The sequence below is a fragment of the Aulostomus chinensis genome, chromosome 2 (assembly GCF_037954235.1).
Source record: "Aulostomus chinensis isolate RoL2024-O1b breed Wild chromosome 2, RoL_Achi_v1.0, whole genome shotgun sequence".
In the NCBI taxonomy this organism is placed as follows: domain Eukaryota; kingdom Metazoa; phylum Chordata; class Actinopteri; order Syngnathiformes; family Aulostomidae; genus Aulostomus; species Aulostomus chinensis.
In genome coordinates, this window is record NC_141321.1 from 34,404,130 (window position 1) to 34,427,886 (window position 23,757).

Genomic DNA, 23,757 nt, shown 5'->3' on the forward strand with positions numbered 1-23,757 from the left:
TTTCTATATCAAGGCAGGATTTGCTCTTTACTGAAGAAAAGCTGCAGCGTTTTGTGACTGCTGCCTCAGAAGTGTTTTCTCCTTGTCGTAAATGGAGCTGTGCACCAAGGGTTGGACCGTATGAGTGCGTCTGTTTATCGACACCATGATTGTCTGTCACTTCAGCCAGCAGTGAGTCTTTACTCAGGTAGGCACACTCACACACACTTTCCATTCATCCCTGGCCCTCAGGGAGACAGAGCGTCTTGCTGTTTGAGAGTGTTTGATGATGAAATGGTCGACCCTGGTTTCATAGAGGCCCCCTATTGCAGGAGAAAGGGTCTAAATGTCACCCTCTCTTCTACTGGGCCGCTCGTGTCAGTATGCAGCAGAGAGCATGTAACAGTGTGTGGTTAGCGACGGCTATTTCTGGAATACAAATTTGGGTCACAGATGGAGGAGGCTGAACTTGAGTGACTTCTGTTGTATCTCAGAGCCCCACCTGACGGCTCAGCACAACATGCTGATAGGAACCGTGGAACGCAGCTCCAGGTACCCCAGGGGTCTTTGTTGAGGACTGGCTGAAGTTTGAGTTGACATCAAAACAGGACTGAGAGATGTGGCACATGCTGTATAAACAACACACACACACACACACACACACACACACACACACAGCAACTGTCGAGTGTGTGACTCTTCATACCGCAGATGAAGATGACACTAATAATTTAACTTCTGCTTGAAGCTGCTCCACAGTGATTCCACAACACACATCTGTCCTCATCTGGTCCGTCCGTCTCAGTCCGTGGAGTAAACATGGCAGGTTCTCCTTTCTGTGTCACCCTGTTCTCACCATTGGGACATGAAACTACACAGTTACATTGAAAATAATTATAGATATTTCCCTTTGAAGTAAATGAAATATTGATACGGCTGCAACCGCGGCTGGTCCTCATTTTCTAGCTAGGAATATCTATTTTAAATTCTACATTAAAATACACTCTTTAACTCTCATCAGCTGTGCCTTTTTTTGGGGAATATATTGTCAGTACTTTTCAAAAATATTTAAATAAAGATGCTGTTATTTTTACTGAAATTATTCTCAGTAATGTGGAACTGGTTGTCCATCTCGGTTGGTGAGTTTTATTCACTGAGCACCGGTGAAACTGTTGACTGCTCTGCGGCTGCAGCTGCTTCAGTTAACGGTGTTGTCACATTCTAAATGTTAACTTTTCTTCATTTATAAAGAGCTACTGCTCCATTTGCAGTGCTCAAAGCCCCTTGTAGTACCGCCTCATTCACACAGCCACACTGACACAGCGACGAGGTGCAGTTGGAGCAGTTCAAAGTTCAGACGACTTTAGCAAACCTCTGAATAATCTGCTGTAATGGGGCACAAGCAAAGTCCCTTTGAGCTTGATAGTTGATGCACTTGTCAATCATGTCCACTCCTCGTGGTTCTGGTCCAAACAAACCTCCTCTGCTGGTTGCTTGTCCTTGGTGGTGGTTTCCTAGCAGCTGTTGGACCATCAAGGCCTGATTCAGATTCAGATTCAGATTCAGATTCAGATGACTTTATTTGTCCCCGAGGGGCAATTAAAATACGGTACAACTGAGCAGTATGACATTAAAAAAAAAAAAAATTGATTGGCGCCGTCTCCTCCGAACCGTTGGTGCAGAGACGTGTCTGCTACCAGAACTCTGAGGCGTTCATCTGGGCTCCAGTCTGAGGAGCTGCTAACTGGTGATTTCTGAGGCTTGGGACTGGGATGAACTCCTCCTCAGCAGCAGAGGACACTCTTGGTCTTCCTCTCCTGTCGTAGCGTTTGATGGTTTTTTTTACGACTGCACTCAGGGATGCATTCAAAGTTTTTCCACTTTCCTGGACTGACTGACCTTCAGTTCTTCGAGCACTGATGGACGGTGGCTCCTCTCTACTGAGCTGATGGTTCCTGCCATGACATGAATTCTAGCAGTGGTCAAACAGAGCTGTCAGCTGGGGAGCAGCCTGACTTCTGCTCAGCTCAACTGATGCTCCCAACCAGTAAGAAGGCAGGAAACTCCACCAACGAACCCTGACAAGGTGAACCTGAGAGGGGAAACCATTTCAGGTGATGACATCATGAAGCTGCCTGAGAGAAGGACGAGGGTTTTCAGCGCTGCAGCAAAGCAAAGGGAGGCGACTTTGAGGAATCTTAAAATTTAAAACCTATTTACAGTTATTTATCATTTTTTCCTTTGCTACATGATTCCATATATCTTGCTTCATATATCTGATGTCTTCAGGATGCATCTGCAATGTAGAAAATGGTAAAAATAAAGTAAAAACATTGAATGACAAGTTTTGTCCAAACATTTTTTTTGGTTTTGCAGTTTAACAGCGATCTTTTAAGAACGGCTGTTTCCCCTTTTCATGTCAGACTGTGAACACTGCACAGTATCACCACAGGAATCATCCTCACCAGGAAGTCCTGCTGGTGGAACTGCTATTTTTAGAAATGACACAGTAAAAACCTATCCTAGATCTTAAACTGTTGGGTACTTGGTGAAACGTGCGGGGAGTTTGTCAGAGCTGTGAACTCAGCATGAGGTTAGCATTAATTAGCTTGATGCTATGAGCTGCAGTGAGGAGTATGACCATGCTTCGTGTCCAGCTAGGGCTGTAGGCAGTGACCACATCATGAAACAACAATTGTAGATCACAACATCTCTGGAGTGCTTCATGATAGCAGCGTTTCAGGAGGCACTTCACTTGTTTAGACTGAGAGACAATCAAACCCTCCTTGATAAGCATGCTTCTATTTTGCAGTGGCGCTGTGCTGTGCTTGCTGTTTGACTATCATTCACTGCAATGTATTTGCTATGAATGCAGCCAAAAGGGATTGTTCCTGCTGCTACTTTTCACGCTCGTTTTGAGTGTCTGAATGCCGTTCACCGGTGACTCATGACTAATAAACCCTTCTGTCGCTGGATTATTGTCCTTTCCTAGTTTGCAGGTGTGTTTAAAGTTCGTGTGTTCTCAGTTTTTTGTTTTTATGTGGTTTATTCCTGTTGCTTGGACATTTTTGCACGATTTCACCTTTGTTGCTGACTCCATGTTGGATTTGTGTATGCTTCCATTGAGGGACTGCTTTATTTTCATGGACTTTGTGTTCTGCTAGCTGGTTGTGGGACTGGTTTCCAGTTTTGTTATTCTGATTAATGCTATGATCGTGATCCCCGTGCTTGAGTAAGTTTGCTGTCTCCTGGTTTGTGACGGTGATAATCAGAAATTTAACTCAAGACACCTCATCATTGCCGACTCATTTGCAATAAAAGCAACAAACAACATTCGCGTAACGCTCGCTGCTCTTCACCTCCTTGATGCCTCAATGACCTCAATCACATCAAGTTCTTGTGCTGCAGAGTGTATATGCATCTGTGTTTGTCTCTGTGTGTCTCCGTCTATCAGTATGCACCCCGACCAAGCAGCTGCCGAGAGCTTAGCAGACTGTTGCTAGGCAATGCCATTTAAAATCCATCCCTCTCTCTATGGTGGAGCTGTATTTGTCTCTGGGTTTTGTTGCTAATACCAGGGTGGAAACTGGAGTAGCGCAAGACGTTTGCCTTGTAAGCCCCGCACAATATTTTCTCTCCATAGTGCAGCTTTATTAGTGGGAGACGAGTTTGACCTCAGATGACTTACTAAACAAAGAGATATTAGAGCTGGGGGTCTTGCCATTTAATGATTGGTTTAAGAGAATCCTGATGATCGCATCAAAATCTGCAGACGTGTGCACTGAAGTGTGCTCGATCGACAGAAAGTGTGTGGGTTTCTACAAAAGTTATTGTCTCTGTGTTGGTTCATGTAATACTGCAGTATTCCCCCCAAGTATAGAAGCTCAGTGTTGATCCTAGCAACAAGTCAAGTCAAATTTATTTCTTTAGTCCATTCAAAGCAACATAAGCCGCCAAAAGGGCTTCACAAATGTATGAAAAACAGACCAAAAACATGTACATTGTTGCAAAAGTGAGCATTCGCCCAAGTAGGACGCAGCAGTCATCGCTGAGTCAGCAGGGATAAGATGATCAAACTCAATCTGAATCAAAGTGATTGATAATTCAGCAATTGGAGATTTAGCAGGGTTTGATTGGTAGGGTTAGTGTGGGATATTGAAGACGTCTTGAATTTGTCATATGGAATTTCTTTATCATGACTCAGCGGGCCACGCGTACGCGCGAGAGCCGTGCAAATACAATGACTCTGATGAGTCGTTCCACAATGAATACTTGTAACGGTGTAATCAGCTCATGACCTGTCATCAATATATGCAGTAATTGTGATGAGAAAATTGATACACATGCCAGTAGACATCATCAACCAGGGAGAAATATAACGAAAGGCAGGAAGTGTCAGACACCAGCATCCTGCTTGTGTATGTGTACCAGACCCAAGTCCAAGGAGACCCAACGGCTGGACCGGACTGGGTTTACACAAGAACTTCATGTTCTAGTTCACTTTGGGTTCAAACTGACAAATGTGTTCCTATCTACACTACAATCTAGATTTAAGAAATAAGAGGAGGTTAAAAAGTGATGGCAGAACATAAAAGAGGAAAAGAAAGTAAAGGACATGGTACAAAAAAGCCAAACGGTTGTTGCCGTTACTGCGGCCATCGCAGGAACGCTGTGTTTCACCGTAACACTTCCCCTGCAGTTACTCCATGCGTGGCAAGGCACCTTCAGTCGCTCTCACTGTCTTCTCCCATGTACACACAACCCCCTCGATGCTCCCGTGGCTGTACATGCGTGAGCGGGAAGAGCACAAAGTGCAGCACGTGTGTGTTGGCCAACTGTTGTTGCCATCGCATGGTGGTGTTTTAGGGTCACGCTGCAACAGAATAAAGGGTGGATTCATGCTCGACTGCATGTGGCCTGGTGTACGAACAGGAGACTTCGGTGCTTAGGTGTGCCTTCTTCTTTTGATTTCTGAAAAGCAGGTCCATCCAGGGAAAAGCCGGATTATGTGTCATAATCTGACTAAACTGAAACATGTCCTTTTGTGTGTGTGTGTGTGTGTGTGTGTGTGTGTGTGTGTGTGTGTGTGTGTGTGTGTGTGTGTGTGTGTGTGTGTGTGTGTGTGTGTGTGTTCACATGATGGCCTCTGCTGTATCTCAGCTCCCAGGATTAAAGGTCAGACCACTGAATGCTGCACAACTGTTTTCGATACAATTTTAGAAAAAATTAAACTAATCAACCGTGGTTTTTTTTTATCATTCTACCAATGATCCCAGGTTGGTCGTGAGATTATTGCAGCCGTGAGCATCGACATTTTGTAACTCACTGTCGATAGTTTTTACAACCTGAATGACTGGCAGGCTGACACGCCTCTAATATGACTGTTTCTGAGGGTTTTGGAAAGTGATGGAAGCTGATGGAAGGAATGCTAAAATGAATGGCGCGGTTGTAATTTTCTGACCTCATGAAGATGTTTTTCATAACTGTGACACAAGCATGTTGTCACTTTCAAGTTCTGTGGACGAAGACAAATAAGGACAGACTCAAAAGAAAGCTGACACAAAACAGGGCAAAGAGCCAACGGGAGACAGCGAGGATGAAAGAGGGAAAGATGGCAGGTGGACCGTGGAGGGGAGTGACTCTACCAAAGGATGTACTTTGACTTTGATTGTGTGTCGCCGTGAGTCACCGCCTGCGTTCATCACCAGTGTGGCAAGCACAATGAGGAACAACGGGGCCTCTGGGCCTTGACAACATATTGCTGTCACGCTGTCACTTCATCTCCATGGACCTGCCCACTCTCTTTCTCCTCCGCCACCTCTCGCCCATGACCCGGTTTCACCGCCAATCTGTCAGTTGTTGGGTGACTTGGTAAATCTGTGAGAGCCACTTCAGTTTTGGTGTGCAGGAGCAGAGTCATGGAAACCTACGGTCAGGGCGCCATATCAATTTGTCAGAATAATGAGAAGGTTTTTTGGGTTTTTTTTTGGGGGGGGGGGGTTTGTTCAGGTGGAGCTCTTCACAAACAACTTTTTTAATTTAGCTTTAAAATCGAGCTGAAATGAAAATTGCCTTTGAACTTCCTCACCCTTCAAATTGTTCACTTCATCAAAAATATCAAGGATTCAAAAACAGTTTATTTGAATTTTTTATCATCCATCATCCATGCATCCCTCCATCCATCATCCATCCCTCCCTCCATCCATCATCCATCCATCCCAGCCACGCCTACGGTCAATCTAGAGTCTGGATCAACCTGGTCCCCTGCTGCTGCTAACGGTACCGACTCAGGAAGGAGAGGGACCGACTCCTGCCACTGTCAGACAAAGAGATCAGGATTGCTTGCATCCACACCATGAACCGTTGAAGTACGCATTTTGAAGGCACTCTGACCGAGTTGGTGTTGTTATCGGTGGATAAAATGTGTAAATGTGAGGGCTGGAAGGAAAATGGATGGGGGGTCGAAGGTGGAGGGGGTGAGGAAATGAGAGAAAAAAGGGACAGGAGGTTGGACATCAAGTAGCAGATAGCCAGAATAATGTAACCTTTCACTCTGAGGTAAATGAGTGGGAGACGGGGTGATGAGTGTTGGAGAGGTAACGGCAGTCTTTGGGAGTGCTGAAGGTGGAGGGAGGGAAGGGTCGCAGCGTGATCAGCTGGTCAGCCTCCTGCCAGCCAGAAGCCCCTCCGGAGACCAATTAGAGGGGAGGCAGGTAGAGCTAAGAACAGCCAAAGACTCCCTGTAGGCATAGTCACACACAAACACACACACACACACATCTGTGCTGACACAGAGTTCATACAATAATTGAAGCCCCGAGACACACCCTCGGACACACACACCTTGACATTACTGCACACAAAAGTTGAAAGTACACAATAACCGAGGCATGGCTTCCGTTCAGAACTGCTCATTATCCTCACACTTGTGAGGTCACACTTGAGTCAGATAGGAAATTATGGTTACCTCTAAAAGGAAGAGCATCTTTCTGAGAAGAAGTCCTATCAACTGTCCTCCCCAGACCCAGACAAGAAGATAGGTACCCCTGTCTCCCCTCGGCTGCATGCAGGAGCTGAGACCCACGAGTGGTCGTGGTAGGGAAGTGTTGGCGTGGCTCCGCCAAACTCATCGCATGCACTTCACTCCAACGCAGTCCTGGGCTGCTTTCGTGGAACCGTTCGCTATGAAAGGATTTGATCTTAAAATCCGATATATGAAGCTTGAACTCTTTTCCTGAGCAGACGCAGTGATGTGGTGCAGCACCGCATGTCTAGACGAGTGGCAGAGCGACCGCTGCTGCCAATCATGGCCGACTTGGTGAGAGGGGATGAGGAGGATTCACTGCTGGACCCCGACATCCTGAACCTGAACACACAGGGGGAGGAGGAATGCAGGCTGAGAGAACAAGATGGCTTCATGATACTTAGCCCATCCACTGCCTTTGGCAGGACAGCAAAGAAGCACATTTTAATGTCCTAAATGTTGCTGTGTTCTTTTAAGTATTTGTTCATTATAAAATTGCATCACCACTAAAATCAAAAACAGGCAGACCGACATCTCATTGTGGGACAGTTAGAGGCCATTAAAACTTCTTTTCATCACATTGATCTCCTTTGACAGGCCACACAACTTAATTTACTCGCAAGCGAACTGCCAAACGCAACAGCAAGGCTCCAACGTGATGTTTCAACGGGATTTTATTCATTTGTTGATTTGACAGCTTCTTCGCTGCGCCACAGTCAGCTTGAAGCTCATTTACAGCTGCAGTCACTGGGAAGCATTTCGTTTTGAGAGTTGGACTCTTCATTTTAGATGTTCAGCTTTTTCCAGGTAGGGATTCTTCTACTTTGAATTTTGTTAATTTGATTCAATGTTTCAGAAAATACAAATGACACACATCCCCAGTACTTCACTGTTAAATTTGCTGCTGTTGACACAGAAGTCAACGTGAGCATGAAGGGGTTTTTTTCTGCTATAGGAGTGTGTGTGTGTGTGTGTGTGTGTGTTGCCATCATCCACCTCATGACCTTGAGTTCATCTCCACCGCTGCCACCCTGCAGTGCTGCAGAGAGCTTCTTTTGAAGTACAAATATCTGAGAAAGGACACACACACACGTTCAAAGGGGGCAAAACTTCTAAACTAGGATTTTTCCAAATTAGGGATGCACAATTTGGAAGAAATAAAAAGTTATACTGATTGATATTGCGATTGCGATGGGATCCATGAAAGAGGGACCCTGTTCGTCTTTGTTCTTATTTTCATCCAAAAACCCATGAAAAATGACGGGAGTATTTTTGTGAATCAAACAAAGATGTTCTCTGAACTCTGTAGAAGATGAAGTGCAGGCAGGACGTCTCTGCAGGACCACAAACTTTAATCCAAAATGGTATTTTACACATAATTAGCCTTTAACAAATATTGCGCCTTGCTGTGATTTTAAAATTGCAGTCGGCCGCATTTCGGTGGTGATTACATTTCCATTAATTGTGCAGCCCCATCTGAAACAGATTCTCGCTCTCATTTAAATATACACTCTGACACGAATCTTGTCCCTGAGAAATTGCGAGCGATTTCTGCAGCTGCTGGCCTGATTATGTACTGATGGGCCGATGCCTGTTCACCGTTAGCAGTGGTTCTTCACCAGTCGGTGCAGCAGCAGCAGGTCATTAGTGACAACTGATTATATTCTGTGGGGGCTGTGCTGTTCACTCTAATGAGAAGGGAGGAAGGGTCTCGTGCAGACCAACGGATTATACAGAATAACCTTTATTCAAACCTGCAGCTTGTATGTCTGTCGTCACAAGTGAAGCCCCCACCACCAACCCCACCCTCACCCCCACCCTCACCCTTCACCCCCACACAGGGATGCAGACCTGCTGACACACCAGCGCATCTATAGAGGAAACTGACAACTAAACTGGCCTCTTTCAAACTGTGTGCATCAAGCATTATGTGGCCCCTGTGGGAATTACAGTCCTGCACTTTCTTAGCCGTCAGTGTCTTATATCCGTAGTAGGTGCTTGTCATTTTGGCAGCAGTTTTTTAAAGTTTATGTCAAAACGCCCTTGGTAGCTGTGTGCTTTTATCCCTGATGCTCCTGATGTCAATTGCAGATTCCATCCAGGCAGCATCGGACAAATGAGAGTCTTTAAATTTAAAAGGAATTTGTTTCCCTCCCTGGGTGCAAGTAATAAATCCCCTTAGTTTAGAAAACGGAAAGAAAAAAGAAACAAGCGATGGCTGATTCTTTATTTTTATTGTTATTTCAGAGATCTGTGTGTCCCTGCGTGCCTGCACTAGACCGAATCCGAGTGTTTGGGGGGGCGGCGTCCACAGGTGGTGTGGTGGTCTGCAGTGCTCCCCAGAGCGGTCCCGAAAGCACCAGCACAGCTTGGTTGGGTGAAGCCAGTTGGATGGAGAGAGAGAACGTAGAGTGAAGACAAAAAAAAATTTCAAAACAAAAACTAAGCAGGAAGTGCACCCATATTTGGACACCACCCATCTTAAACAGTCATTTTTAACACGACTACACTTTGTAACATTGATTTCAACAAATGTGGGCAGGGCAGAGTCCATCCCGCCAGTCCAGGGCGTCATGTTGACCTCAGCTGCGCTCACGAGGCATTTGGTGACAGTTGTGATCTCATCAGAATGACACAAGTTCTCCACAGACTATTAAAAAAAAAGCTGCTGCCGCGCTCCAAACCACCTCTGTGGCCGTGTGACTGAGCAGCAGGTGTCTCCGGGACCACATTTAGCCCTGATGACATCACCCAGACTTGGGTGTTCAAGGTAGGCTTGGGTAAGGAATTTCAGTTCCAAATAGAAGCCTAATTAAATTTAGTACGTAACGGGTACCCATTAATAATAATAAAAACTTTAGGTTCTGCTTATGAGTTCCTAGATGCACTCATTTGTAACGGCTGCTAACGGAGTTTGGACATCTGCCAGCAGGACCCGTCTTTTGCGTGTCTACGTCACGCGATGCTGCACGCAGCACAGTGACAACACAGCAGACAGAGGAGCTAGCAAGAGCTAGCAGCTGGTAGCCTGCTAGCACTGAGAGACGGTGCATTTATTTCTCTAGAGGGAGCAGCAGCCGTGGAAACGCTACACATGGGAAATTAATGAGTGGCAAAGCAGGTTGCACTTCCAACTTATCAAAACATTTATTTTAACATTCAACATTTAGTATAATTTGTAGTTTAGTTTGCAATAAAGCGTCTTTTGTTAAATATACATTTGACTTCCTATTTTTCACCTTTTTGGGGGGGGGGGGGGATTGTAATAAGGAACCGTTAGGAACCAGAATCGATGAGTAGAACCGCAATCAGAATCGGATTCTTAATAATCCTAACCTCACCCATCCCGCGTTCAAGGTCACTGTGACAGGCACACATCGTTGAGGCAGCTGCACGGAGTGAATAGGTTTAGGTCGTGTGTGTGTGTGTGTGTGTGTGTGTGTGTGTGTGTGTGTGTGTGTGTGTGTGTGTGTGTGCGTGCGTGTGTGTGAGATCCACCACATCAATTTAGGTTTTCCCAAGAAAAGTCGACATATCGGTTTTGTGTTTGACAGCGGGATGTTAAAGTCAAGCGAAACCTTACAGTTATCTTTGCTCAGGTGCCTTCCTTGGCAACATGTTGGTGAATATTTTGCAGCATTTAAAGAACATTTCTGGCTTCTCCACCCAGCCTGGTATACGACAGAAGTCCCGTCAGGCCTGTAGTTTGGGTCTGACTTCACTCCTCTGCGTTTGTGTCAGGATGAACAGCAGAATGAGGGAGCGCTTTCACAATTAGTCTATTTTTAAATGTGCTCCTTATTTTTCTTCAGGTCACCACTCCCACAGAGATGTGGGAGCAGGTAGAGAGAGCCGTCTCCAAAGGCAGAAAGACACATCACCAGAGAAGAGCAGGGATTTGATCTCTCCAGAGAATACAAGCGAGCTGCTTACAAAGACTCAGCACACATACAGAGAGAAGTGGAGGAGACAAACATCTCATGTGCTCGAGTTTGATTTCAGCTTTCCAGGTTTGAAGCGGTGCAGCGTTTGATCACAGCTTCATCTAAATATACAACAGTGCCGCGCTTGACTGTGTGCTTCACGCAGTCGAAAATGACCAAACGGAAAACAGCATTTGACCTTAAGTACTACATCATCTCAGGTTTCTTCCCTACAAACATTTGCGTGCAAGATTGTTTCTTGTATGTCTCCAATGTAGTGGGTTATTATTATTATTAATATTAGAGCAGGAAATGTGTGCAGCAGTGCAGAAGAGCAAAGCCGGTGGATGTTGTACGGTTGCAGGTCCTCAGGGCTGTGACCTGAAACACCTCTCATTCTCTTCAACACTGAGTTTTATTACCTCTGCGTGGAGGTTATGTGACCGCTGGCGTTTATCTGTCTTTTAGCAGGATTATGTAAAACCTGGTGGAGCGCGGGCCAAGCAGGAATCCTTTAATGGCGTGGCTCTGTTTAACAGTGAAAAATGGCTTTTATTTTTACATCGGAGTTTGGCTGAGGTCGCCTTGGCAGAGGAAGGAGCTCTCTGAGCTCCTCTGGTTTGATTAATTTGAAGTGATAAAACATCCCCTTAAACATAATATGTGGCAGGGTTGGACCTGGTGTTCATAGCGCTTCAGAGTCAGTGTTTGATCTATTGACGATTCTTTCTTGTCTTTTGCGCAGGACTGTATCAGCACTGCCCGTTACACAAACCGCTGATGGAAAAAAATGTGAATGAACATCCGTGGAAAAATGATATTGGAGATTAAATCATCATATTGGAGGCTGAAAGATAACATTGGAGATGTTCTAATAATGTAGTTTTATCTGCTGTCGTGAGATAAATGCTTGCAATGGTCCCTCACAAACAAACTCATGACTGAAAGAATTATCAAGAACTGATAAAAGCATCTTCCTCTGTATCCTTTTACTACAGCCTGTCAGCCAGCACCTCACTAGAGTCGCTGTGGATCCCCTCAGCTTCCCAGCATCCACTCGCTCAAATCCCCCATGAAAATCACGGCTGTTGAGGCCCACCCCTCAGTCCAGCTGCTCGCCCCTGGAGTCCTGGACCGTTCAGTGGAGTGTGTGGTCGTCCTACACAGCCAGTTGCAGCTCCGACCCTTTGGCAAACGCTATAGAGCCTCTTAATGTAGGCTGAACCGCTACAAATACTCACGTATTCCAAGCTGTATCCGGACTTTAAACACCATGAAATTAAAGATGCCGCTGGCAAAGAGTGTGCGTGCAACAGATAAACATTTGGCCATGAAGTAATTCTGTGCTTTATGCTGCATGTTGTGTGTTTACTGCTGTTGGTTTTTCCTGTGCTTCTAAGGTTTCTGGTTTTATGCACAATAAATTTAATGCACAATAAAATGTTGATTCATTGTCGTTCCTCAAATCTCCCTTCAGAAGTACTCAGAGAGTAATATTACTTCGAGTTCAGCAGTCAAAGAAGACTTTTTGTTTGAGCTCCAGGCATTTGTATGTGATGGTGTAGTGCAGTCGGCGCCATTGACAGGGATGTTCGTTATCTGCTCTCTGACATAAATGCTTGGTATGGAGCCACGAGTGCATCTGAAATACCAAACTGGCTGCTTGATCAAATACCCAAATAGAAAATTGTGTTCAATGAGTACAACGATGGTTGGGTTTTTATTTATTTCTTTATTTTGCAGGGTGTGATAAAGAAGTTTTGTTCTGTCGCGACTCAAGTAAATTCCAGAAGAGACTGACAGGGTCACCAAGAATCTGCAGTGTGATGTCAAATAGTTGAGTTCTTGTTGGTGCGAGTCAGCCTGGGCTCTTAGAGTGGCTGTGAACACGTCAGTTACACCCAAATAAGACTTCTGTTCCAGGTCTGAATACCTGCAGTCGCTGGTTCTGGTGCATGTCCAATGACCCTGGCGCAGATGTCCTTTAGCCCACCCAAACTGGCCGAGTGAAAACTCCACAAAGAACCCGACTTCATGCTTTCTTAGCTTCAGGTGTCGGTTTACTTGTGACGTCTTTGAATCTTCTTGTTTGGCTCCTGATGCAAAAGGACCCGAGAAAAAACCCGAGGTGGTGCTTGGCTCCAAAAGTTGGAGAACTACTGATCCAGTCTGTGATGAAACCATCAGATGGCAGCAGGCCCCCCCCCCCCCCCACACACACACACACACACAAACCTGTGTTAACTGGATGAGTGTGACTGCGTGCCAGCATCAAACTGAGTGTGCGCTGGATGCTCCGTTGTCATCATGGATAGTGAAACATGTATTTCCTCTCTCTCCCTCTCCCTCTCTCGCCCCCCCCCTCTCTCCCTCTCTCATCCCCCCCCCTCTCTCTCTGGCAGCGAGCAGCAGGCCTTCCTGTTGGAGAACGTGCCCTGTAACAACGTCAGCTGCCGCAGCATTGGGAGGATGTTCCACATCCACTGGGACCAATCAGACTTGGGAGCCATCCCAAATGCCGTCATGGCAACGTTCTTTGACATCTACGAGGATGTGAGTATCTTTTTGGGAGTTAAGGAACGACCCCGGTTTAGTCTACTCTGGTCACATGGCTGGCATTCTGCTCCCTGCTCATTCTTCTGTTCCTGAATATGTCACTCAGACGTCAGCAGGAGGAGACAGTCATGCACGTGGACACGAGTTTTATTGATCCCTGCTTCAGACTGCAGTGATTTAGTCACTGTGTAATCATTTATACTTTCAACGAATGTCAACAGAATGAATGGAATCCACACATCCCTCATAAACTGATGGGTTGATCACTTCTCCCCTGCATTTGGAGAGAACGCTGCTCACTGGTGACTCTGGGGGTCTGATATGGAGCCCTGTGCTGATGTTGGAGGGGCCTCGCTGTCATTGTGAGGTCAGAGGCCTGAGAGGAAGAAGGAGCATCAGTCATGACTGGATTTCTTGATTATTGCTTTGAAGGAATCATTCACTCAAAGGAAGTGAAAACTCTCTGAGTTCCAGAGCCTCCATTTCCACTCAAAGGGTCACAGTCAGGAGGTCCTTTTTACTTTTTCTCACTCACTCATTTCATTCATATTTCTGCATATTTAGTATTTGGTTGGCTTTTTTTGCTTGTGAATTCAGGCCCTTCTGTGCGTCGACTGCTCAGGCCAACGCGCGGCGCCTGTGTCTGACATCCTCAGTCATTTGAAATCATGACTTTTGAACGTGTCAACCCACCAGAGATGTTTTGACACTGATACCAGCGTCTAAAAACGGAAAAACTTTGTTTTTTTTTATGCTGGCTATAAATGTGGTGTTTGCATGTGTTTATACACCAAACTATACTGCATATATTTATTAGGCCTGAAATCCCAGAGTGATTTCACAAACAGGAAATAAATATTAGAGCGAGAACGGTGTCGTCCATGCTGGCTTGTTTTACACGGCGAAATCCCACCCACAAAACCAAACAACAGTTTGGAGGCTCAACTGTCAAAGCAAATAATAAATGAAGCTTTGTTCATAAAGGGTTACTCTCAATACTCTTGTTGAGGCGAGTGAATATATGTCCCTTACCACACGGGTTCAGGGAGACGCTCTCAGAGCGTCAGCAGAATTCGCCACTCGGGCTAAATTTAGTCATTCCTCTAATCAGCACACATGCTCCTAAATACATTTTACAGTTGAAAAAGTGGGTGAAATCACCTTTGGTCTACAATATTAAAGCCTTTGATGCCAAATGAGGAAAGGAAATAAGGAACAACATGGAGCAGAGAATGTTAGATTTCTTCCTAATGCAGAAAAGTGGATTTTGTCGAAAGCCTTTCAACACTGATGTCAACAAATGACGTGAGTGTGTGTGTGTGTGTGAGAGTGTTTCTTGCTCTAAAGGGTTACTCCAGATTTAGATCTGAGGACAGTGAAATTGTGTTTTTCGTCAGAACTGCAGTTTAAGTCACATTAAGCTGGTGTGACAGCCTCCTTTGCTCCCTTCCAGCCAGCTGTTGTTCTCACAGATGACAAACTATTATTTATATTCTGCGTCTTGTCTGGTGCTGCTTTAACAGCCCAGCTATTATCCACTTCCTCTTCTTGTTGTTGTATCTGCTTGCATGACTGCCTGTAACACCGTGCTTGAAATGACGCGCCCACAACGTGATCACCGTCTTGCGATCTCCTTTTGAGTAACTCACAGGCGTCCTCACCCACAGCGAGCGGCTAAATATATTCCCGTCGCATGTGCTCCTCTTATCAGAATTTATTATTTCTTCTATGTCGCCGATCAGTGGCTCTCTCACTTTCTCACTCACTCACTCTCATCCATGAGAGGGAGTGTTTAAATGGGAGAACGATGTCGAGAGAGAGAGAGAGCGAGAGAGGAGACAATAAGATAATGCTGGATCAGTCGCCCATTGTGTCAGAGGGATAAAAATGTAAAAATGTACATCAGAAGACACGCACACACACACACACACACGCACACACACACACACACACTGCAGCTTATCTATGTGCCTGTCTTCATTTGCAGGGTATATTAGACATGCTGGTTCTCAGCCAGCCAGAGGGCAAGAAAGACTTGATCATCCATGCTTTGAAGAACAATTATGAAGCTGATGCCTACTTCGTTAAAGTGATGGGTAAGTCACCTGCCTCGTCTACTGGGTTCTTTTAAACAGGAAGTGAAGCATCATGGGAAAACGCTGCCACTGTCTCTCCTATTGTCCACTCACTCTTCCTCTTCCTGAGTTCCATCAAAGAAAACAGAATTGCAGTTTGAATATTTTATGATCTTGTATATTTTTGCAGCCCCCCCCCCCCCGCAGCAGCCCCTCTTAGACCAATTAGAGTAAGTGAACATGAGCAACTCCTCTCCCAGATATGGAAACCAGATGGTCATGACTATTATCTGTCATTATAGTTTTGATTTTTAGCCTCGAGCTGTACTCAGTTGTTGGTGAGAGGGGGAGCTCGTCTGGCTCTCACTTCCATCTCCGCCTCAGTTTACCTCACTCAAGTGTCGAGTGTTGTGTGTATTCTGGTGTAATACAGCTGCTCTTCCCTGAATTATACTTCTACTAAGAAAAGTACCTTGTTATTAGCAAGGTAAAGGTGGGTGGGTGTGATATTCTGACCTCTTCTTGTGTGTATATTACAAATACTAAATAATGCAGTTCAGTTCAACACTGCTGCAAGCTGCAGCCTCAGTAACGAACACATTATACGCGTGTTACATTGATTTTAGAAGATAAAACTGCGCAGCGTCTTGCTAACAGTTAGTGTGTTCGCTCTGGGTCCCACAGCCACCCACTTCTGATAATGTCTCCCTACTATTCTTTAGCAGTAGCTTTATATCTACTGATAGAATGTGCCAGATTCATAGCCTGACGTGACCCTCTGCGCCAACGCAGGACCACAGCCATTGTGACTGGGCCGCTCAGGAGCGCCACACGTCCTCCTACACACTCATATCTCCTCCTCTGGGCTGAGCTCTTCTCTGTGTTCCGTTTTTTTCCTGTTCATAAATCTTGTTCAGTATTTATTTTTGCCAACTCCACAACTATTTCCCGCCTTTCAGCTTCAATTGAGTACAAGAAGAGACTCCAACCAGTGGTGTAGAAACCCTGATGGTGTAGTCGTGGTGATTGATTGGTTAGGAAGTGGTTCAGGGAGCTCTGATTGGTTTAGCGGTGTCACGTTCTGTGGGAGGAGAACGCATTCGAACCCTCAGTAGCAATAAAAACCCTGCTTGATCACGTAAATGTCATTACAGGAGGCCCAAATCACGATCGTGATTCGTGTCTGGTTACTTGTGCAGCCTGACTGGTGAGCCTGTGTGCTCCAGCTTGGTTGCTGCTCCTCTTAACGCCACGTGGGAACAGAAGAATCGGCTGCTGTGTCAATGCAGGGCTAACAAGAACGTTCCCCATTCGGCGTTGTCAGTCCCCTGTGGGTCATGTGTTCTCAGGATCATTTCTGTCTGCTTTTTCATTTTGAGAGCGTGAAATCATTCTAGTCTTGTCTGAGAATCGACTTTCCTGTCCTGTTTATAACAAATTGAACCTTTCATGTAATCTGACCGATTACATGACTGTCTTTTTTCTCAACTTTCAGGCTGATAAGGATCTTAATTGCATGTCTTCCTCTCCCTCCCTCCTTGCGACGTGTCAGTCTTCACCTATTATGTGTCAGAATGCCAGAAAAACAGATGGTAGTTTCTGTTCTGCATTGGTGCCTGTCGATGCATCAGTGACGATTTGTTCTGGAATTCTGTGACGTTTGCCGATGATGTATGACGAGGAGCAGCCATAGCTTCAGCATCTGTTCCAGATGAGGAAACGCTGTCTATATTTTTGGCTCACCGATGGCTTCTTTCTCAATTCATGATTATTTCTTTCTAACATCACGATGTTTTCTTTTGGCGTGAAAATCTCAGTGCAGTGGTAAAACCTTTAGACATCTGAGGAAAGCAAAAATAGTTCCACTCCAGGTTGGGCCTTTGCTCGGCTTAATCTGTCACTCTGCTCCGCTCATTAGTAGGAAGGGAGTGCCGTTCGTCCCTTTCTTCGCCACAGTTGGCGAACAGTTGTTGTTTTGTCGTGTGGGAGGAGGGAGAGAGGCTACACTTGCTCTTCTTCTGGCTTCAGAATTGCACACATACTCACACACATCAGCACTATGTGCTTGCAAACAATATGCCGATGTGCAGACTGCCTGATGAACCCGAGTGCTCATCGCAGTGGTGCCTGCACATGCATGCCGACGCGCAGCGGCGGTGGGGAGCAGCAGCAGAGTGGGGGGGGTTTCTCAGCTGCTCCACAGCTCTGTTCGTCCTGACCGCGCCGCTTCTGTGGAGTTTTGAAGGAGGACCTCATCATTTTCAGATTAGGAAAGAAAAATAGACACGCTGTGAAAAAGCAGGTTTTGAAACACAAGATTATTGTTTCTTTGCAGTGTGAAACGGCATTTTCACAACAGGGCTTCCAACCTGAGACGCTGCTCATGGTGGAATCCACCACCCAAGGGTCAGTTTGCCCCTGTGAACCGCCTTTGTTTGGTTCCACAGGGAAACTCAAAATTTTTGTGTTCTGTTTTCTGTGTGAATCCACATAGAAAGTTCTAGAAGGAGCACAGGCACGAGAGCTCCATGAGTGTGAGCAAAGCACTTGAGTGACTATGTTCATTCATAACTTTTGTTCTTTTGAGCTTTTTGTGTGTCTGTGTTAAGTTGTCATTGGCTGCGAGAGTTTTCTTCACCTTGAAGGGTTTCATCACCAAAAACATGAATTTTACCTTCCAAGTCCTCACTATGAGGAGTCCTGGGCTCACAAACACGTTTTTTCCCTCCTTCATTTCTTCCTTGTGATTCCAGAACGAAAGAAGAAGCAGCCATGAATAGCTAGCTAGGAGCTAAGTGTTCTGGCTAGCTTGTATTTAACTTGAATCACAGTGAGTTACTGAGCAGACGACCCTCCTTCATTTACCGCCGGTCGTGTGTTTGTGGCTCAGTCGGGTTGCACCAGAAGAGGAAGATCAGAGTTCCTCAGGACAGAAGTGAGCTCAGCAGTAAAAAGGTGGTCTGGGGGGCCACATTGGCGGGTCGTCATGGAGAATCGGCAGGCGAAGAGAAAAAGGTCTTCTTTTTTGGAAAGATAATTACCAACTACTGATGTTGCCTGCTTTCGCCAGCCTGTGTGTGTTTGTGCTGGTGACCTTGACACACCCTCTTCCTCCTGCTGCAATACAAATTCCTTTAGAGTCGCCTGACTAAACACTGCTGTTCTTTTCCTTATCTATGTCTCATCTCACTGCCGCACATCAAACAGAACACACACCAACACACCCTCCCAAAACGCCCCCCCCTGTTGACGTGAAAGCTGTCAGCTCCCTCTCTTCCTGTCTTTATATTTTTGATGATAAATATTTCATTCGTTCTCACTGTTGCATTTTCTACATTTAGCTGACTACAAACTAGCAAGCAAACAACAAGCAAGCAAAATAAAAATCTATCTGTCAAATGTGGCACCCTGTCAACATTTCGTTCGTCTCCCTTGTGAGCGGGAGCTCAAACGCAGCCTAATGGCCTCGCACCTCCGCCAAAGCCCCTGAGGGTAAATTATTTATTTACTCTTCTTTTCAGGTGTCTCAGGTAGCACAGCTGATAGCGTTTCACTTTTTAACTGAGAGCGAGGGAGGCAGTGTGCCAAGCCAAACCCCCCCCTGACACATGATGTCAGACGGCGATGTGTCTCTGCAGACGGCCTCATCCCGTCCTCCGATCTATACCCCGGAATCCTTTTTTTTTTTTAAAGACGACATTCCTCAACCCTCCACCGAGCATTATCGAACAACAGCCACCGAAGGATTGACTTTGTGTCCAGCTTGGCGGTGTGTGTGTGTGTGTCTGTGTGTGTGTGTCTGTGTCTGTGTCTGTGTGTGAGTGCAGCTTTTGAGTGAAAGGTAAGATCCCGTGACGCACACGGTCTTCCTGGGATAAATCCATCACTCGTTGACCTCAGACAGCGGCGATGCCTTGCTGCCTGCCAGAAAGCTGGACTCGTGCTGGGTTTTTCACACTGAGATGACCTGAACCTGCACTGGTCTGACATCGTATCCTCCAGAGCAGTGCGTTTCTCACACTACCACCTTCCATCAACACCCTCTGTTTCCATCGGAGCATATATTATTTAGCGTCGGGCTGGAGGTTTTTGAGCGCGGCTGCAGACGAGTGCAGGGTTGGCAGCTTGAGTGCCAGATTGTTTAAAGAGCAACTCTTTGAAAGCTCGGAAGAGAAGCGGATCAAGTCAGTGTGTCATTTTGTTTGACACTCCTTCAAGGAAGCCTCCACTCAAATGGTTGAACTCAACAACTGAGAGGAATGCATTTCAGTTGGGGGGTCTTTTTACACCTGCAGACCAGAAACTCTGTTGAAGTTGTGACCCGATCACACCGTGACTGTCGGACTGTCATGACATCAACTTTTGTCCTCAAAAGTGATTCTGATCATGAACACTGATGATGTGAGAGCCCGTGCCAGTCCACCCTTTCAAAGAGACAGGCATTAGAAGTTGAGTTTTCCCAATTGTAAAATATCCTAAATAGATAAACCCTAACGGTTGCTCTCGTGTGAACGAACACGCACGTGAACAACACGATGGGGGATTCGTTGAGGTGAGCAGACTTCTTGTCTATTAGTTGTAGGATTAATTGATGCTGTCATCACGATTTTGGGGGGCGGCAGGAGGAAGCCTGATCCTGCAGGCGTCCTCCACCTCTGTGCAGCGAGCGTTTTGATACCTTGTTGTGCGTATTATTTAGACTCTGATCTCCTTCTGGAATTGTGCACACGTGTAATATCTTTTAAGCCCTGTTCACACAGGATGAGTATCACCTGGGGAAATCTGTTCATTTGGAATCATGGCTGAGGTCATCTTGGAACTCAATCCCTTGAATATCTGCCGTGACTGCGACTTGGAAAGTGGAAATTCAACCCAGCTCACATGCAGTATGACAGTTTTGTTGTGATGATGTCAGGCAGGTGGGAATCAGCGTCGCGTCTCGGTGAGGACCGAGGAGCCGTCTCACCTGCGCTGCTGATCCACATCTTCCAGAAGTGCATGTTCTTCTTAGAGGAGGCTTCCAGCTGAGAGCCTCATCAGGCTCCTGTACCCGGAAGCCAAATCCACATCGGACTGAAAGTTCCCTGGGAGGTTGTCATTTCGACCAAGTGCTTTATTTTCTGTTTAATGTTTGCCACTTTTTTTTTATCCCTCCACCCACTCTCCTCATATCCTCTCTTTTTCCTCACATTTTCTCTCTCCACAGAATTGAGGCTTTATTTTCACCTGCTTTTTTGATTTTTAAGAACATTAATAAAACAGATAGAACCGTGAAATACAGACAGGTTTGAGGTTCACCTCTGCCTCGCTCACGATTTTCTCGTCCTGCTTGTTTTCTAACAAGGTAATGAGGTTTTTAACCAGATCTTTGGGAGATGAATCGCGAGGGAGCTCACACTTGACCTGAAACATGCTGCTTTGTGTACGGAGATGTGAAGCCCAAACACACTGCATGTTTCTTGGGAGTCCACAGAGCTGAACTGCCTTCCTGATGACACACTGATGGGGTGTGAGGAGGTCCATTCTCTCCATTCGCTGTTCTATTGATTCTGAGGATTGGTTCCAAAATGAGAGACTGACAGAACACCTACCTTCCAGTGACTTAAGCATGCAGATAAACCATATTTTATTGGTTATTGTAAACGTGATCAACATAAAGCAGCCAGTAGTTGAAGTGGAGATTCAATAAACTTCAAAAAGCTTACAGCCTGCAGCCGTTTCCGTTCTATTTGCTGGTTTGTGCTGGTTAGTGTTGGTTAGTGTTGGTTAGCGTTGGTTAGTGCTGGTTGAGGACACTTTGTTCTGTCCGCTTCAGGCTGTAGGGTTGATTAGGTGTTGGGCCGGGTTCTTGCCAGTACCTGAGCCAGATGTGGCCACTGGGGCGAGTGATGTGATGCTGCAGTCGTTCAGCATGTCAGCCAGCAGTCTCTGGTTTAATCCTTACAGCTCTCCACTATTAGGACTGTGTGGTCAATTTATAAAATTAATAAATCCATATCAGCTTCGTTAATCCATTATAATCCGCATATTGTTACGGACAGTCATTGAAAGAAAAGTGGACATGTATTAATATTGACACAAAGAGGGGCGGCCATATGACTCAGAGCAGAGGAGCTGTGAGACGCTGTTAGTGGTGTTGGTGTGGACAGATGGGGGGATGATGACTGCTGAGGAGGGAGGAGAAATCATCAACTCCAAAATTAGAAAGAAGAATAAAAGGATGGGTGATGGGGAGGGAGTCTCTCTGCATGCGCATCTCAGACTGTGTGTTAGTGGGGGGGCCGACAGGCAGAACTGAGTGAGTTGATTAGTTTCCTGCTCACTTATTAGGATGCAGATTAGCTGAACTAAGAAACATCTGGGAGCCTTTCTCCGGCCCTCTCTCCCTCTGGCTTCCTCCGCTCCTCACCTCCCTTTTCATCTCATCGCCTCCTCTCCATTCTCCTTGTCCCATATCCAGCTGTCCTTTCCCCTCCTTGTTCCAGCCTTTCTCCCGCTTGCCTCCTTCATTTCCTCTCATCCAGCCCTCTCCAGCCACCTCTCACCCTGCCTTGACTCCTCCTCCTCGTTTCCTGTCGTCCTGTTTTCTCTCCGCCTCTCTCAGTCTGCCAGTCAGAGCTGTCTTATTATTCCTTCCTTTCATTTCATCCAGATGACAACAAGGAGATGTAGGCAGAGTCTTTCAGCTGGGCTCTGTGGCCCAGAGCTGGCTGTAGCCGGAGGCAGTAGATCCATCCTGGTGTGGATGCTCTCCACCGCTTGGCCGTGTGGGCGTTTGTGACACGGCAGCATCAGCTTATGTTGACAGCTGACACCTTTATGTATGAATGTGACTGCAGGACCAGCAACTGGTGTTCTGCAGACTTCAGTCCAAGATCAGGACCACGGACAGCGCTCAGTCAACACCCCTGCTCGTTGTCATCAATGCATTCTTGTGAACGGAGCTTCCATTTGACAGTCTAGAGCAGGGGTGGGCAATCATGTGCCATGGAGGGCCGTGTGTATGCAGGTGTTCCTTCCAACCAAACACTTTAACAGGTGATTCCACTGATTAACACACCTTCAGCCACAGAAGAGTGTTAATCAGTGGAATCACCTGTTAAAGTGTTTGGTTGGAAGGAACACCTGCATACACTCGGCCCTCCATGGCACATGGTTGCCCACCCCTGGTCTAGCGGGTCTGGTCTTGTGAGCTCCAACATCTTCTGACCAGCAGTGGGAAACAACAGTGGCTGTGTTGGTGTCGTGGAGCTGCAGCTTTACTTCTACGTCATCTCTGTGTGTTCACTGTAAACACAGCAGCAGCATCAAGAGGCCTCAGCCGTCCAACCCCAGACGAGCCAGCCTGAATCAGCTTCAGCCACTTTAATGGCATTAGTGTCGCCCACATCCACGGAAGACGATGAAATCATGGCAAGTGTTCTCCGAGATGAAAACAACAGGCAGCACCTGAGTCACAATGAGATGGTGGCATTTGACGTTTGACTCATGGCTCTGCAGGCTAATCTAATCACCTTCAAATTCAGTTGCCTCTGCGGCCACTCATGTGGCTCCAAACCTCAAGTTCCTTGAAGCTTTGCCAACCTGCACTGAGCAGAGGTTGGGGCGCTATCTCTAGGAACCAGTGCTGCTGGACATAGCTCATCTTTATGTGAGGGCAAATGACTCAGGTCTGTGGAGCTGCTGGCTTCAGGGAGAGATACTAAAGGATTCAAAATGAGTTCAGTTTCACCAACATTTAGAGACTGAACGCATTCAAACCCTCTGTCTGCAGATGCGGCTCTTTCCAACACCGGTTTTCTAGCTAGTATTTTTACATGTCCACTCCTCGGACTCCCTCTGTAAGTGAGGTATTTCGAGTGACCACAGCAAAAAACACATCAGTTCACATGTGCCAGAAAAAAAAACAAAACCTATGTCAGTTTTATGTGATCACATTTGAAATTCAATGTGCTTTTCACATGTTTGCACAGGAGGAACAGGGACCTCAGGCCTTTTAGGGGCATTTTAGTGGTATAAAGAGTAAAGTCTGTACAAACCCATGTCAGACCCACTGGATCAGAAACCTGTGAAGATGCTCCCTCTGGTTCCACCCTGCCACTCTTGGGTCGTCAAATATTAGGAGATGACGTGCTCTCAAATGCTGTCAAACCTGACCATTGCATCTACGCCGGGTGGGAATGCTGCACGCGGTAGAAAA

The 23,757-nt window shown here is 46.1% G+C and overlaps 1 protein-coding gene across 1 annotated transcript in view; it reads left to right on the plus strand.

Moving 5' to 3' along the window:
* Window positions 1-23,757, plus strand: part of itfg1 (integrin alpha FG-GAP repeat containing 1) — a 146,934-nt gene that overhangs the window by 81,118 nt on the left and 42,059 nt on the right. The window contains exons 11-12 of the mRNA XM_086190675.1: window positions 13,329-13,479; window positions 15,470-15,578. Of these exons, the coding sequence (XP_086046801.1) occupies window positions 13,329-13,479; window positions 15,470-15,578 (260 nt within the window). The remainder of the gene's footprint in view (window positions 1-13,328; window positions 13,480-15,469; window positions 15,579-23,757) is intronic.